Here is a 16270-nt window from a genome sequence, read left to right as displayed (position 1 = left end):
TCTGCAGTCATCAAATCAAGCATAATCTGGTTTGAACAGGCTCCCTGCCTCACTGCAAAAGCCTTTTTACCAGCTGCTGTTTGACAAATTGCAAAGCCTCTGAAGAGACTTTAGAAAGGGGGAAAAAGGATACGAAGAAAAAGCTGAACAAAAAGCTATCCATGCACTGTTTAACATTTCACTTGGAGTTTATTGACTGTATTCTATCTGTGGATTGCATTATAGTTTCTCTGAGAGCTTTGCTCCCTGAAGATTTTATGATCTGTGAACGCTGAGTCTCTCTTGTGGCTGTAAACCAGTCTGCTCAGCATGGCACTGCATGGCAGAGATTCTCTCCATTTTTTTGAATCACCTTTGCTCAGTTGTGCTCCTAACTGATCTCCTGAGTTTGGCTGTATTCCTGGACTTTGCCCTTTAGTTACTCTTCAGTCTCTTTGACACACAGGCTGCCAAATTTGAAATAACATTTTTAGTTTTGGAAAAAGAAGAGCGTGTCTAGCAAATTCTTGCACATCCTTGTTCTTAAATAGCACTTTTCTACTCAAGCACTCAAAGTACTTTATACACCTCATTCACACAAGCACTTTTCTGTACCTAAGTTCTTTCTATCTAACATTCATACTCTGATGGACTCATGAAAGAGCAGTTTGGGGTTCAGTATCGTGTCCAAGGATACTTTGAGATACAGACCAGATCAGGCAGCGATCGAACCTCCAACCTTCTGATCGGTACTAATTGGACGTTTGCTGCTGCACATGTAGCATCACAGCTTAGAAGATGGTGGTGTGGAAATGTGTTTCCCATTAACATTTGACTAAGAAACTCTTAGTCAAGGGTTAACATCACTAATGTCAGTATTTTCACTGACTCTAAAAAGGCACTGACCTTCATTAGATTAGATCAACATTGTGCCTTAAACCTGAGCTGTACAGGAAAATAGATTTCTGATACACATGTACATAAACAAATAAAGAGAGATGTTTCCCACCTGCTGAGAAGACAACAAATGCATAACCTGATTACCACCATTAATCTCATATCCACTAATTTCTGGCACCTATAAGTGAGATTGATTTCACTGTCCTGCTGTCTTGGCCTTTAGGAGAACACAGTGAGACAGATGAAGCTTGCACCAGATGGTAGAAACACAATGATCGTGGTCTTAGACACAGCATCCACACTCTGTACATGATAGTGTGTGTGTAGAGCTGTTTGCAGGAACTTGATGAGGCTTTGCTTAAGTGGAAATCCACTGATGTTCAAGCCCCAGGGAAGTGGGCGGGGGCATAGGACCTCTGGGGCCCTCTTCCTGATGGAGCCCTACCTGACTCCTTTCACTGCTAAAGCAAGAATGGTGCCACAGCTCATTGAAACAATACTTCATTTCATCAGAATCATTAAATGATTCTGTTAAAAACAACCGCCCAGTGTACTTGCATGGCAAACATCGTGATTAGACATTCAAGAAGAGCCTCTTAAAGATGAAGGTCTGTGTCTCTTGACCTAAACACATAATCCAGTTAAATCTGATTTATGTTCATTAATGCCCCTCACACTGTAACTTAAAGTAATAAATCGGTCACTGATTAATTACAGAAGTATGTTTGTGAGCATAAAGATGTAAGCCTTGGACCATCAGGATAAAATGTGGTTGGGAAACTTAACAAGCTTTGATAAAACTTCATCAGTAGCTCAAGCAAGACCTCAAAACCTTCGATCACCACGGGTGGTTAGCAGACTGTGGTTGGACCATGCAGCCTAACAACATGCAGTAAATTGCAGGTTAAAGCAGTTTGCTTACACGTTGTTAAACGAGGGAAGGGAACTAATGTGGCTGTCACATTACCCTTTTGTCCCATTTCATCCCAGAACTCGATCTAATTGCTGCTCACTTTCTACAATACTTAAAACTGATCAGTAGGACCTGAAACTGCAAACATTCAAACATTCAGGCCAAGAATCAGTTGGTGAACATATTAATCTACTACAATTAGCAAAAATGAATAAATAAACAGAAGAAAGTTAGAGTGATAACAGAGTCATGCAAGTTTTTGACCAGGAGGTTAAACTCTTGCAAATTAGCTTCACCCAGGCTCATGAAAACACTGTCCTGCTTATAAACAGCAGATCATTTGTGTCAGTGTGTCAGGATGGTTTATATTTGAGCTTTTAGTTCACACAGAACAATTTTTATTAATTGTTTTTAGCGATTACGAAAGTCTGTGAATCCCCAAATTGTTCAGTTGTTCTTTTTGCTCCCCATGAGGTCACTTTCACCATGTGACAAAAACAACACCCCACTGTACACACTCGGGCCACCAGCAACTTTCTAAATCCTCAATAAAAAGCTGACAGGTTGCATTGATGTTCCAAATAACTTATTAAGAAAACAACTAAATACACAGAAAATGTTATGAAAATTGGTTTATTTTATATCTCATAGTTTTAAATGATGCAATAAAAATATGTATAAAACATCACAAACTGTAATATTTTACAAACGCTTACGTCCTGCTGATGCAATGGAGACATCTTCCAGTGACAGTCTTCATCCGTGTGTGTGTGAGGAGGATCCTAAACCCACCGACACAGAAGTGCATGTTCACAACTCCCTCTGTGCAGGCGGGGTCAGGACCCTCCTCACCCTGGGTGAGGAGGGGTGGTGCTGTGGCCAGTCAGGTATGAAGTGCTGAGAGTGGATCTTTGGTCCTCTGTGCAGCTCTGTCCACTCTCAGCTTCCCTGCAAAGCAATAACACAAGAAAGACGTCATTTTAACACAAAACAGCATTTTCATTGTTGGTAGCTGCAGTATGTTGTTAAAAAGCAATTTTAAACCCAACGTATACACATGAAAAATATAAATAAACCTAAACCTACAATGCTGCTGACATAGGATGATGATTTATACCAACTATTGGAAGAATTTCGCCTTCAATACAGTTTGTTGTCAATGTGAGGTGATAACTTACATAGTTGGAACACAGCACCACTCTCCCGTTTTTCACTTGGTCATCCATCCTTCTCATCGGGTTGGTCGGGGTAAGGCTGTCTTCTGGGTGGGGTGTTAGCTCCATCTTGGACGTAACTGGAAGTAATAACAACTAAAAAACTACCTTTCAGTCACAATGTAATATTAATGTCACATATCAAGAAAAAAACAATACGTTTCACATGTCCGAGTCAGATGTTCTTATATCTGTAAAAACAAAAACACAAAGGCAAAGTTTAAAAACACGTTCTAACATAAACTAATCAGAGTCACTGTCATCAAGGGAAAGGGTAAAAGGCCTCTCCCAGAAACGTCTGACTCCAAAACTACCTGAGGATGTTGAAGGGGCATCAAACTGGTCACTTACCTTGCACCTCTTTGCACTTACCTCTTCGGTGCAGATGTCTTCTCTGCTTCTCTTTTCTGAGGAAGGAGCAGCAGAGAGATCAGCTGAGGAAGCAGATGACAGAGCAGCTGAGGAAGGAGCAGCAGAGGGAGCAGCTGAGGAAGGAGCAGCAGAGAGAGCAGCTGAGCAAGGAGCAGCAGAGGGAGTAGCAGAGGAAGGAGCAGCAGAGAGAGCAGCAGAGGAAGGAGCAGCAGAGGGAGCAGCAGAGAGAGCAGCAGAGAAAGGAGCAGGAGAGGGAGCAGCAGAGGGACCAGCTGAGGAAGGAGCAGCAGAGGGAGCAGCTGAGGAAGGAGCAGCAGAGGGAGCAGCTGAGGGAGGAGCAGCTGGCGGATCACCAACTGGGGCAACAACTCGAGGGAAGAGTGGGGCGTTGGCCTGGCCGAAAGGCGGCATGGCGATGGGGGCAGCACCTGGAGCAATAGGATGTTGCCAATCGTGCCAAAACGGCTCTGGAGGGTGCTCCCGGATGAGAGGGGAATCATCTCTCTCATCCATGGTGTCATACCCCGAGTCATCGCTAAGCCAATCCCCCCACTCTTCTGAGTCGTTCCAGTCAGATGAATTGTCAGTCTGTTCACTCACCTCGTCATCGTCTACAGGTAGGTAGGGGGGGTACTCACCTTGCTGTTCACCGTCATCAGCATCTGGTGCTTCATGAGAAGAAGGTGAGGGTGAGAGAGGGAAAAAATACTCACCATACTCACCTTCGCTGATACGCTGGGTATCAGTGTCCTGTTCTTCATCAGAAGAGGGGGAGGATGAGATAAGAATATACTCACCATACTCACCTTCGCTGATACGCTGGGTATCAGTGTCCTGAGCTTCACCAGAAGAGGTGGTGCTCTGGAGACTGTCATCCAGGATCCTGATGACTTCAGGAAGGCCTTCTTCTGCAGGGCGTTCAACCACATAGTCAAGACGCCCTGTGAGGAAACAGTTTTTAAAATAACATTAGGAATGTAATAGACACCCAGTGTTAAAGCAACAGACCTACATCTGTTAGTTTGAGCAGAGGATGAGAGAAAAGCATTTTATGTCAGACTGAATGACACTTCTACTTGTTCAATCTTTAAGGGAAGTTTTTTAATAGAAGACCACCAAACCTCCACCAAGGCAGCTCACTCTGTGTACTTTTAAGGTGACACTATATTGACACTATATATGACACTGTATTTTGTGTACATTCAATTTGTTTTATTTGTTCTTTGTAAGCCTTTATGCAAACACTATGTTGGAATAGGTAATGGATAATAGGTATTGATTTGTAAATAGCCGGACATGAGTAACTTATTATATAAATATACTACAGTAAATTTATAACTAACCATGCAGCTCATTCTCCTGTTTTATTTACAATTCACGATGTCACACATTTTGAAAAAAGCTCATAAGTTAAATATGTGGATGCAAACCATAATGTAACATTTAGACCACATGTACCAATCGCATGTCCTAAATATAAATTTTTTTTTTAAAATAAAAACACAACCTCCTTGGCAAGAGTAAAAATTGCACACACAAAGCTCTGCAGGTATGTCTGAAAATGATGGTCAAGTGAAAAACAAACAAACAAACAAACAGAAACTCTTAACTCAGAATCCACATTTTTAGAAATGTGCACAAGGACTGTATCTGCCATAAGGACAGATACATCTAATCTGTGGTAAACATGCTATCCCTGTGTAAATATCCCTGTGTACAATATCTCTCTCTGCTATCCAATAAGGTTAAAAGCATTACCGTAACAGAAGATAGGTCTTAATGCCATTATCACTACTGTTTTCATATTCTTTTGATATTATTTTATTTGTATTTTTTTTATCTTTGTGTTTTGCAGCAGAGAAAAAATATAGTTTATGTCAATAAAGCCTTTGATCCGGAGAAGAAAAGGATGTTAGGAGGGGACCTGGATCTGTTTACACCTGCGTGTTCTGACGCCATGACATCTTGAAGATGCCGTTACCACGGAAACTGATTTTTGGTTATTTTACAAATTTTAGTCCATTAAGCTATTTTTAACCATTTCATTTTAAAGAAAAGTGTCAAATTTGAAGCCTTCAAATCAAAGTAACACCTTTTTTTCATATTCATACACCAGTCGTTAATAATTTCTACACCTCTCCCGGAAAATTTAAAGCATACAAACAATTTACGGGAAACAATCTTGGAATACACATATTTGATCACGTTAAAACTTGATATTCACACTGGAACTTGTTAAATTATTACAGTAATTTACATTTAAAGAAATTTTCAAACGTACCTGCAGCGAAGTCCAGGTGACAGTCGGGGAGTCCGGGTCCACGGCGAGCCATCTTCAAACTTGAAAAACAAAAACAAGTACAAACAATCCACAGATGAAGTACTTGTTGTGCTTTCAAGTTAAATCCGCTTTCAGTAAAGTGTTTTCCAAAACTTAGCTTTCCACAGGCTGAGGTTGGAGCAGGTCGAAACAAGTCCACGAGCAAGTGTAAACAGACGTTTGGAACCTTGTGCAGCATTTATATACCCTCAGCGGCCATGGTTACGGTTGTCAACACATGTGCACATATGAATGGAGCTCACAGCAGTGTAATTTACAGTTAATTTATGGTCATTTACAGTCAGGGGTGGAAGTAATGAATTACAAATACTCACGTTACTGTAATTAAGTAGATTTTTTGGGTACTTGTACTTTTATGAGTAATTCTTCAAGTGTGTAATTTTACTCATACTTGAGTACAACTTACACCATGTAATCTACTTCGCTACTTATAAAATCAAAAGTCGCTACTGAGTACGCCCACAATTTGAATTAATATTCAAACCTTTCTCTGCATTTTTGCAGCCAATAAGGCCGTGCAATCGCAACCGCGCTGTTGAGTATTGCAGCATCGACAGCGATCAACTGAAGGAAAATGACAACGGAGTCAAAAATGTCCTTAATATTTTGGGAACTTTATTCCACATCAACACGCGGCAAAACTTTCCTCATGGGTGCCATTTTCGTTGTGGTGTACTTTTTTCTTCTTAGGGGCGTGATGACGCAGCATCCGTGATCTTACAATGAAACAGTGCCTCCTTGTGGTGACAACTAAAATACTGTCTCTGTTAAACCACAGTAACCATAATCCAGTTAAACACTGTACAACATGAGTACACACAATGAATATCTTAACACGTGCCAATTTAAGACGTAAGAAAAGAATAAACTGCGCTGCAGCAGCAGGCACAGGTGTCTAGAGGTGCTAAATGGTGGAGTACAAACTACTTTATAGACGGAAGATTTCGAGACAAAGAAGCCAAAATGGAGACAGAGGACAACACTGTCAACCATGAAAACGATGTAGAAAAGACGGAGGACGCGTGCCCGTGGCCATACCTGGAGGAATTTTTCATGTACAGAGGGAGAAAAGGAGACAGCGTCCAGATGCAGTGCAAACTTTGTTTGACCTCTACAGTCATTTCAGCTTACAAGACTTCAGCGTCTAAACTTAAAAAAACACATTGAGGTAAGAGGTTTTACAACTATACGTGTACAATATTGCCTTCTTATTTTTCATGTGTGTTAAGGTTATTAGTTTGGCTAAGATATTGTCACCGCCATTGGTTAGCCTGATAGTAAAATAAGACGGAGCTAGCTAATGTGCGTGTGTGCATGCATAATTGAGCTACAATTCATAGGAATGTTTTAGCTTATTATTTGGATAACCACCATCATTACAATAAATTAAATTTGTAGTCATTTAAAACTCACAGGCCTACAATCAGCTGGCCTATAAAAAAAAACAAAAAAAACTTGAACACAGTGCTGAGCTGCATCTCAAATTAATCTTCCAGCTCTCAGCTGACATGTACCAGAGCCCGATTGATGGATCAGTTGATCAGTATCATTGGCCTGATATAGGTCTATCATAGTGACATGGCTCTTAATCAGTAGAGTTATATGTTTCCCAATATGATATATTTTTTTAAAGAACATAATGTGGATTGTTTTTATTTGTTAGCTGTATGGGCAGCATTTTTGTGTATGTGATCCCTTTTCTTAAATTAGATTTGCTATATACACATATTTTGCTCTCTTAGTATTTTTAGGACCTGACTAATACTGAAAACTTTAGGGTGATACTGATAAAAAGGAGTTAAAAATTTAGATACTGATACATTGGTCGATACTCTTTTTACAGATAGTATACAGATTACAGAACTTAGAATGTATACAGAAATTCATGTTTTTTGCAATGATCGTTCAAAATTGGTTTACATTTGTAAATAAATACAGCAATATATCTGCAAGATTTGATCAAATTCACCACTCTTTTATACTATGCTAAACAATCAAAGATTAGCTCATGTCTAGTTGAATGATGTTTTAAAAATGTGTTTTCCTTTAGTGTTAATCACAGTGATGTTATGAAGTAATGTATGAACCTGACGTATGATAATATTTATCTCTACAGAGGAAACATCCATCGAAGATTGAGCAGTACAATATCACTGTGGCATCAACATCTCGTCAGCGAAAGACCACAGCCACACCAAACAAGCTCTCAGCAAATACACAAGCCAAGTTACCAGACCTGATGTTGAGAGCTGCAAACAAACATGTTCCACAAGCAACTGTTGACAAGCTTGTCATCAATTTCATATGTGAGGGTCTACAGCCATTTGCAGTGGTAGAACAGCCATCTTTCAAAGAATTGGTTACCACATTACAACCTCAAGCCAAAGTCATCTCCAGACCCACTGTCCGTGCCAGAATCTGTGAAGCTGCTGATCACATGAAGATGACTTTGGTTGCAGCATTGGATAAAGTCAAATTTGTTGCTACCACTACTGATTGTTGGTCAGCTCATCAGAAAAGTTACCTTGGAGTCACATGCCATTGGATAGAGGAAGAGTCCCTGGAAAGAAGATCTGCAGCACCAGCATGCAAAAGATTGAGAGGGTCTCACACATTTGACATGCTTGCTGGTGCGCTTGATGATATCCATTGCCAATACAAGATTAGAGGCAAAGTTGTAAGAACCACAACTGATAGTGGATCCAACTTTGTCAAGGCCTTCCACATGTTTGGGGCACAAAATGATGCAGATGAAGCTGAAGATGAAGCAGACCCAGAAACTATTGACCTGACTGACCATATTGACTACCATGAGGCAAGTGCAATTCTTGATGAAGACTCTGGTTTGGAGTATCAACTCCCGCCTCATCAGCGATGTGCATGTCACCTGCTAAACCTTGTGGCAACATCTGATGCTGCCCTAGCAGAGAGCATGAATGAAACCTACAAGAGGCTCTCCCGTGCAACCTTTGCAAAATGCCAGGCCATTTGGAACAAAACTGGCCGGTCTCATTTGGCTAATGAAGTGGTAGAGGACAAGTGTGAACTACAGATCATTCGTCCCAATGCAACACAATGGAATTCAACCTACCTTGCCACTGAAAGGATAATACGCATCATTGATGAGAAGGGGGAAAATGCCATCAGGAGCATTTGTGAGGAGTTCAAGGTGAAAATGTGAGTAAAATTGGACACCTACCAATATGGTTGCAAATTTTGTGAATTTTCCTTAATGGATGGTTAAAAACGTGAGCAGACTCTTAATATTAAATCAGAAGATCCCTATTATAGTCATGGTGGGTTTTGTTGTTGTGTCTTACAGGTTGAGTCCTGCAGAAGTTGCATTCCTTAGGGAGTACTGTACCACCATGAAGCCACTGGTGAAAGCTTCAAGAGCAGGTCAGTATGCCGTGGACTTTTACACCACCATGTTAGGGATGGAGGAAAGTAATAAAGCTTGAGTGGAGAAGCTGCTGCAGGGGCTTCCTCAGCTGAGCTCTGAGGACAGAGCTGTCCTGGATGCTAACTTTTCTTTGGAGGAGATTAGTGCTGCTGCTGGTCAGCTGGCTCCTGCACAGGGTGGGCTGCCTGCAGACTTCTGTAAAAGACTGTTACTGGCATCGAGTCATCACGTGGGGCTCTCTCTTCTCCCTAAAAAACAGAGATTTGTCTCTGCTTAGAAATGGAGACGTGGCTCTGTTATGCACAGATTACTAACTTCCTTCAAAAGTACTGGCCACCAGGCTGAAACACTTTGTGAAATGAATCACTCACAGAGATCAGTCGTACTGTGTACCACACAGCTCTAATGTGAACAAGAGTTTTCTCATGAGAGACTTGGTAGTTATTTGTAAATTGTACAGTTTGATGTTGGAATAATTTCTTTAGATTAAGAGAAAGTGTTTGATAGGATTGACAATCTTTTTTGTTTTTCCATTATGAGAAGTTTTGCTTTTTGGAGGTGGATTTTTGTCACTTTTGGGGCTGTTGTATCAGGCGGCTTTCTGTTTTGTAAAAGTGGATGATGGGCTGAGCTGCCCAGTATAAGTTTGGAGAGGATCTAACTGGAATGTCCTGTTCCTGGAATATATATTTATATTGGTATATTTGTTAGAAATTTAATCTTTGTTGAATGTTTTAAGAGAAGCAAAGTTATCTAGATTTATGTTGCCAGGTTTATGTCGGAGGCCTCTGCTGGTGTTGTCATTGTTTTTCTGTTTTCATTACAGGTCAGAGTGATGTGGACTTTCTCAAAAGATGTTTAGATTTGTATGACAACCTTCAGCAAAGGTGAGCTGGTGAAAAAAATATGGTGTAACAGGTTTGTTGGTGGTCATATAGAGACTTTTTTTTTTAGGAAAAGGAGAGTCTTGGAGGTTGCCATGGAGACGGTCTGTGTCAGACTGTCTAAACCAAAAATGGATGCTGTACATACACTGATAAATGTCATTTCAGGAGTGGCCAGATTAAAATCCAGAGAAAACTATGCTAGAGGTGAAAGGTCAAACATTGGTCATCATGTTGAGATTTTTTTAATACCACAGACTGACAAAGAAAACTGAAATTTGTGAATTTTAAAGGTGTGCAAGATGTGCTGTGTTCAGTCGCAGGGCCTTGCCTTTTTATTTCATTTGTTTTTGGTTTTGAGTTTTTATTTGTGCTCTTGTAATTATTTTGTGATAAAACTTTTTCTATTTTGAGATCAAGATTCAAGTGGAAATCTTTGTGTGTCTGTCTCTCTCCCTTGGTTTCTGTAGAGGTACAGTGTGGGGGCGCCTGGATAAATGTTAAACAGAAGCTAGATGTAGTGTTCCTCCACTGTCCGTTAAGGATATGAGGAAAAGAAATGGTCGAGAACAAAGTGTATGGTGTATTTATAAAAGAAAATGGCTTTTAAATTGTATACCAAAACGACCACCAGAAAGTCAACTACAACTTGCTACATAATCATCATGACTGTTGTGTCAGTTTAACAGTTTATGGGTTGACTTCTTTCAGTTCATTCACTGTTTACATCATGAAGGAAAAAGAAGGCAACAGGCTGAGAAATGAAGCTGTTGTGTGTCTTTGTGGCCACACGGGGGCAGTGCTGCATAAATAGTAGAATCTCTTCCTGGACACTTTTTCTGGACCTCTTTTTAAATGACTAATAAAGACAACAACATGAATTACATCAGGATCTGATATGGTTTTGTTTTTTTGTTGAGCTTTATATATTTCAGAATGCCTAGAGTTTGTTTGTTTCCCATGTTTTGTGATACAGAACATCTCCTCTCAGACGGCTGTTGTCTCATAATGGGTCATTACCTGGTCTGATGGGGTGTTTGTTCCATTTATAAATCAAGTGATTGATTTGTGAAATGAGAGATGGCCTCTGACCTGCTGACTGGTGTCTGATCTTCTCTGCTCCCCTCAAATTTGACAACTACTCAGCTAATGTGATGGTGGACAGGAAGTCACTAAACGTGGGACTCTGGAAACACATTTCTAGGGATTATACGATACTAGGGCGATTATACTAATATAGTAAGAAAAGAATGTATGAAAAAAAGATTTTTTATCTATACACTTAAGCAACGACCAGAGTCTTAGAATTGCGCTTTCACCAGGTTTTACTTGACTGAACAACAGAACTTCTCTGTCTCCTTTATAAGGGGTCACATCCTGAGTTACACAATGAGTCTTTCAAATGTGTGCGATAACTCACTGCATGTGTAGTCATGCTGAGACCGCGTGGTCTTATTTTTATTACCCCTTGATTCAGCTGTGACCTGCTTATCAAGTCTTTTTACAAGTACATCATAATTATCTGCTCTCATGCAGACATAAGTTGAGCAATGGTTTAACAAAATTTCCCATCAAAAACTTGAAGGTTTAGCTTTAAGCTTATTTGTCCAAACAACAAAGGATAAACTGCCAGCACCTGGATTGAAACAGAACATAGTAGTGTTGGATGTAAGTAAAGGAAATACAAGCATAACTGTGACTATGGAACAAATCTCCTTCAATGTTAAACCTTGATGTTAACCTGATTGTGTTTATTAGAAAAATCAGCCATTACAGTGTCTGTGATTGCTTCACATAGTTAGTTAACTCTGGTTGTCTGATGTTTGTGTCAAATTTGGAGCGAACAAAAGCATGAAAACTGTGGAAGATGCAGACTGTGAAAGTTTAGTTTATTTCATGAATACAAATTATTTTTTACAGTCGCTAGAACAAAGTAGCGTGCATTCATGATAAAGTAAATACCACAACACAACATGGACAGTAAGAAGTAAACTGAATTGTCTTAGAACTTATTATATTCTTTAAGCTTAAAAGCAACACCCAGTATTAGACTGTTTGTGTTTTAAGCCTTTTATTCAAAACTAGTATGTGTCAACACTTCTTTCTCCCAGCAGCATTATTGAAGTGACACTTTAACGACACTTTACCTGCTGATGCTTCACATCACAATCTTTATGAGGAAAAAGCTCAGATGTCTGTGCTGTCACTTGTTATGAAAATGGACAGAACCTGGGCTCAGGCTTCCTCTTCTTCTTTCCTTCCTCTTTAATAATAACCATAGATCAGTAAAATAGCCATATTTTTAAACAAATGATTGTGATGAAGAGAATTTTTTTTCCAGTGTGCATGAACTCAAAATCTTTTAAGTTCAAATCTTTTATGTTTACCAACAACTGGGGAAATCCAAACTTGATGTACCAGGTCAACTCAGCGAGCTCCTGTCTTGACCTCCCCTCTGCTGAGCACACACACACACACACACACACACACACACACACAGAGTATCATCATAAATGCCATGATATCTTTCTTGTTCAAATAGTTTATTCACTTAACAAAGAGGTAGCTTGGAAACTCAGTAAGAAGCAGGAAAAATAGTTTAAGGACACTTTCTCAAATAAAGAGGATTTCATCATCTTTCTGTACATAATACAGGCTAAATAAAAGAAGAGATACATCAGAAACAAATCAGTAGATCCAGAAATTATAGAGGCAAACTCTTTTCAGCTGTAGAGGTAGAGGTACACTTCATGTACTCATCAGTGTACAGTTCAAATGCCTGTGTTAGGGTGCATTGTTTCAGTTTCATTAAGTCTTCTTGCAGTTACATGACAATTATTATGCTGGACAAGAGTGATAAAAGCTATAGTGTCTTTGACACATGCTGACTGCATTCTTCTTATAACCAGAACAGGAAGTGAGATCAGAGGAGAACAAGAGTGAGCAGTTTGGTGAAAGGAACAGGAAGGATGAAGAAGAGGTGAACATCCACACAGTTTAAAAGGAGACATCATGGCACAATAAGAGCACAAGCTCTAAGATGAAGACTGGTAATGATTAAAAACTGCACTAAGTAGTATCATTCTGTGACTTCAAACTTTAGGTAGTGCATAACATTTACCACTTTATATTAATTTTACTATACGTTTAAATAAATAAAAACAAATAACTTTAAAAGGTGCTGTTATTGAGTGAAAATTCAAAAGATTTCAGGGCTGTTGTAAGCCCTGTATGCTTCAAGATCCAAGTAACGCCCTCACCAGCAGCAGCAAACTGATATGGACCAGTTTATGCCTTTTATTCGGTTGTAAACTCTGATATACTTTTATAATTAACCTTTGGGTGACTGCACAAAGACTGAGAGGGGATGACAGAGAGGGAGAAAGATGGAGGAACACAGCACATATAAAGTGGCTTGCAAAAGTATTCGGCCCCCTTGAACTTTCCCACATTTTGTCACATTACAGCCACAAACATGAATCAATTTTATTATTGCACGTGAAAGACCAACACAAAGTGGTGCACACGTGAGAAGTGGAACGAAAATCATACATGATTCCAAACATTTTTTACAAATAAATAACTGCAAAGTGGGGTGTGGGTAATTATTCAGCCCCCTTTGGTCTGAGTGCAGTCAGTTGCCCATAGACATTGCCTGATGAGTGCTAATGACTAAACAGAGTGCACCTGTGTGTAATCTAATGTCAGTACAAATACAGCTGCTCTGCGACGGCCTCAGAGGTTGTCATCTGTAAAATAACAAGTAAAGATGTCAGATATTTGTAGTGAAGTTAAATGTGCCAATTTCCACTTAGAAGCAGTGGAGAAGAAGCCACAAATGTGATGGAAAGACCAAATGAAATAAAATAAAGTACAAATTCCTCACATTTGTACTTAAATGCTGTACTGTAGTAATTGTACTTAATATCATCTGGAAAAAATGACCCAACAACCTCAATGCAAACATCACAGTTTCTGAACAACTGAATGATCTACTTGACGCCTGAAACTACATTGAAAACACACATGACATATTTATATTTTAACAATCGAAAGTTCACATGTAGAAACAATTCACACCGAAGCAGCTTCTTGCATTGAGGACTGTTTATTTTGAATGTTATTTTAATTTTATTATTTTCCATTACTCCGTGTAATGACTTGATTTATCCAACCAATGTAAGAGCAGACCTTCAGAGAAGTAGCAGGTCCGGTACTGGCACGTTCATAACCACCAACAAGCACACCATGAATCTTGTTGTTTTTGGCTATCACTCCACCACCAGAATCACCCTGAGAGAGAAAACATAAATTATGTTTGTTCCAAAACATCTGATAATGATACAGATAAAATGTTGGCAGCATGGCAACTCACCTGACATGTGTCCACTCGAGGTTCTTTGTAACACATCGTGTTTCCATTTGGCCATAAGAATGCTGAATTACATGGATGGAGGTTAAGCTCACACTCAACAACATGCATCTTTGCACACTGGAGATGAGGCGGTGTACCAGGGACTAGAGAAAAAAATGTAAAAAACAAAAGCTACTGCGTGTTTCATGCAAGGAAATCAGACATGAAACATGCTTTGCCTCATTTCTGGAACAAAATGTGTTCTTTAAAAGAAGCTGAGCAGCATTTAAAAAGGAGGGAAATTGACAGTATATCCACAAAAAAAAGAAATAAATACTTTATGTCATCACAGTTTTCAAATAAAATGAAAATGTAACTATAACAGGCACACAAGAAAAATTAAAATATTATATAAACTAGAAAATTGTGAAGTAATCAAAACAATACTGGTCTTACGTTTGTGGTAGGTTGCATTGACTGTATAACCACCAAAGCCTGCAATCTGAATGACACGCAGCCTACAAATAAAATAAAAAAAATAGTACATATCCATGTTTTGTGAGCACAAAATAAATCATCTGAATGGAGTCTGCAGGCTGGGTATTTCCAGTTCACTCTAAGTCAGCTAATCTAACTTTGCAGATTCAAACATTTTATTAAAACATTACATTTCCTTCCATTTCCTCATGCTCGTGTTTTATTGTCAGTTATTATAGATCATGGATGTACCTCCTAAGCAGGTACCTAAAATCAAAACCAGAACCCTTTGCTCAATATTCAAGTCTTAGTTACATTATTGTTAATAAAGAAGCTCTGCAGTCACTAATGGGGGTTTGTAACTTCAAAAGCATGATGTCATTTTGTTCATAGACTACAGATGTTGCTACATTTTTTTGCTCTTCCTGGATGTTTAAAAAACCAACCAACTAAACAAGAAAAATACATATTATGTCAACATATTAAGGACTTCCAGAATTCAAACTTTACACTTAAAAAGTTACTCAAAACTCACTTTTTGCAACGTGTACATTTAGGTAAGTCAACAGGCTTAATCTTATTCTCTGGTGGGTCGATTTTCAGAAGCATGATGTCATGTTTTCCTGTTTGGTCCTCAAAGATTTTGTGATCAGTAATTGTCACCATTCTTCCTGGACCTGGATGAATTCCTACATATGCAGACATAGTCCTAAACAATGGAAATGGTAAAAGAACAAAATACCAGTAATGATTTTTGTCTCTGGACTGTTTTTTTAAAATATGTGAAACAGTCATTTCTCACCATCCAGGTTGATCTTTCCAGCAGTGAGCTGCAGTTAGAACCCACTCGCTGTGGATCAGAGAGCCGCCACAAAGAGAATCATGTGTTTCATTAGTTGCAGTTATTTTTACGTGATACAGACGATCATTTTTCTCACAGCTATGGTCGTGAAAGATTCTCTTGTGCAAATCCACCTCTGTGCACACTGTGAAACCTGAGAGAAGAGTAATATACTTACAGATTGTTGGCTTACCACCTGAACAACATATTGTCTCAGCCAGGAGCCAGTTATTATGGTTGTAACCAGCAACATGGCTAGAAAAATGTACTAATAAAATTCAGACATTCTGAAAAATTTACAAAAACCTTGAGGCTGTTTTCCTGCCTTAGTGAACAAAGATATGAAATGCTATTTGATTCTGAGTAAGCTCAAAATGAAGTTCATTGTTCTGTGACATACAGCTGTCTTACAGCCTTAAAACTTTTTGTGTGGGCCTCTTTTAGTGGTCACTTATTGCACTCTTAGTTGTTAATACTCAATATTCAGTTTTTCCCCATGCAGGTTAATCAGTCATGTTTGCATGGTTGTAAAATAAAAATATTCATTGTTAATTACTGAAAATCAATAAGTACATAACCTAAGAAGTTGTTT

General features: G+C 39.1%; 2 protein-coding genes across 3 annotated transcripts; both read right to left on the bottom strand.

Moving 5' to 3' along the window:
- Window positions 1-2094: 2094 nt before the first annotated feature.
- On the bottom strand, window positions 2095-6100 carry LOC146386065 (uncharacterized). Its single transcript, XM_084932094.1, has 3 exons — window positions 5660-6100; window positions 2971-4319; window positions 2095-2740 (listed from the first exon to the last, which is right to left on the bottom strand). Exons 1-2 carry the CDS (start codon window positions 5895-5897, stop codon window positions 3250-3252), a joined length of 1308 nt encoding a protein of 435 aa, XP_084788220.1. The 5' UTR covers window positions 5898-6100; the 3' UTR covers window positions 2095-2740; window positions 2971-3249.
- A 7800-nt stretch (window positions 6101-13900) lies between these two features.
- Window positions 13901-15936, bottom strand: LOC146386064 (trypsin-like). Of its 2 annotated transcripts, XM_084930055.1 has the most exons (5): window positions 15640-15936; window positions 15373-15546; window positions 14817-14878; window positions 14382-14524; window positions 13901-14299 (listed from the first exon to the last, which is right to left on the bottom strand). In XM_084930055.1, the coding sequence occupies exons 2-5, from the start codon at window positions 15540-15542 to the stop codon at window positions 14141-14143; spliced, it is 534 nt and encodes a 177-aa protein (XP_084786181.1). In that variant the 5' UTR covers window positions 15543-15546; window positions 15640-15936; the 3' UTR covers window positions 13901-14140. The 2 variants fall into 2 exon arrangements, with proteins under 2 accessions (XP_084786181.1, XP_084786180.1); XM_084930054.1 differs by having other exon boundaries at window positions 15373-15936.
- Between the last annotated feature and the right edge of the window lie 334 nt (window positions 15937-16270).

This window comes from Perissodus microlepis, chromosome 6 (assembly GCF_051167445.1).
Source record: "Perissodus microlepis isolate ML-2025 ecotype Zambia chromosome 6, ASM5116744v1, whole genome shotgun sequence".
Taxonomy (NCBI): domain Eukaryota; kingdom Metazoa; phylum Chordata; class Actinopteri; order Cichliformes; family Cichlidae; genus Perissodus; species Perissodus microlepis.
The sequence above is the reverse complement of the archived record's forward strand: the minus strand, read 5'-3'. Positions and strand labels throughout refer to the sequence as shown.

Excerpts from the sequence above, each read along its gene's own strand:
- LOC146386065 (XM_084932094.1), bottom strand. The coding sequence starts at position 5,897 with ATGCTGCACAAGGTTCCAAACGTCTGTTTACACTTGCTCGTGGACTTG. Across the intron at positions 4,320-5,659 it reads TCACCTGGACTTCGCTGCAG|GGCGTCTTGACTATGTGGTT; the intron begins GTACGTTTGAAA and ends GTTTCCTCACAG.
- LOC146386064 (XM_084930054.1), bottom strand. The coding sequence starts at position 15,632 with ATGACTGTTTCACATATTTTAAAAAAACAGTCCAGAGACAAAAATCAT. Across the intron at positions 14,879-15,372 it reads AAATGTACACGTTGCAAAAA|GCTGCGTGTCATTCAGATTG; the intron begins GTGAGTTTTGAG and ends TTTTATTTGTAG. Across the intron at positions 14,525-14,816 it reads CAATGCAACCTACCACAAAC|TCCCTGGTACACCGCCTCAT; the intron begins GTAAGACCAGTA and ends TTTTTTCTCTAG.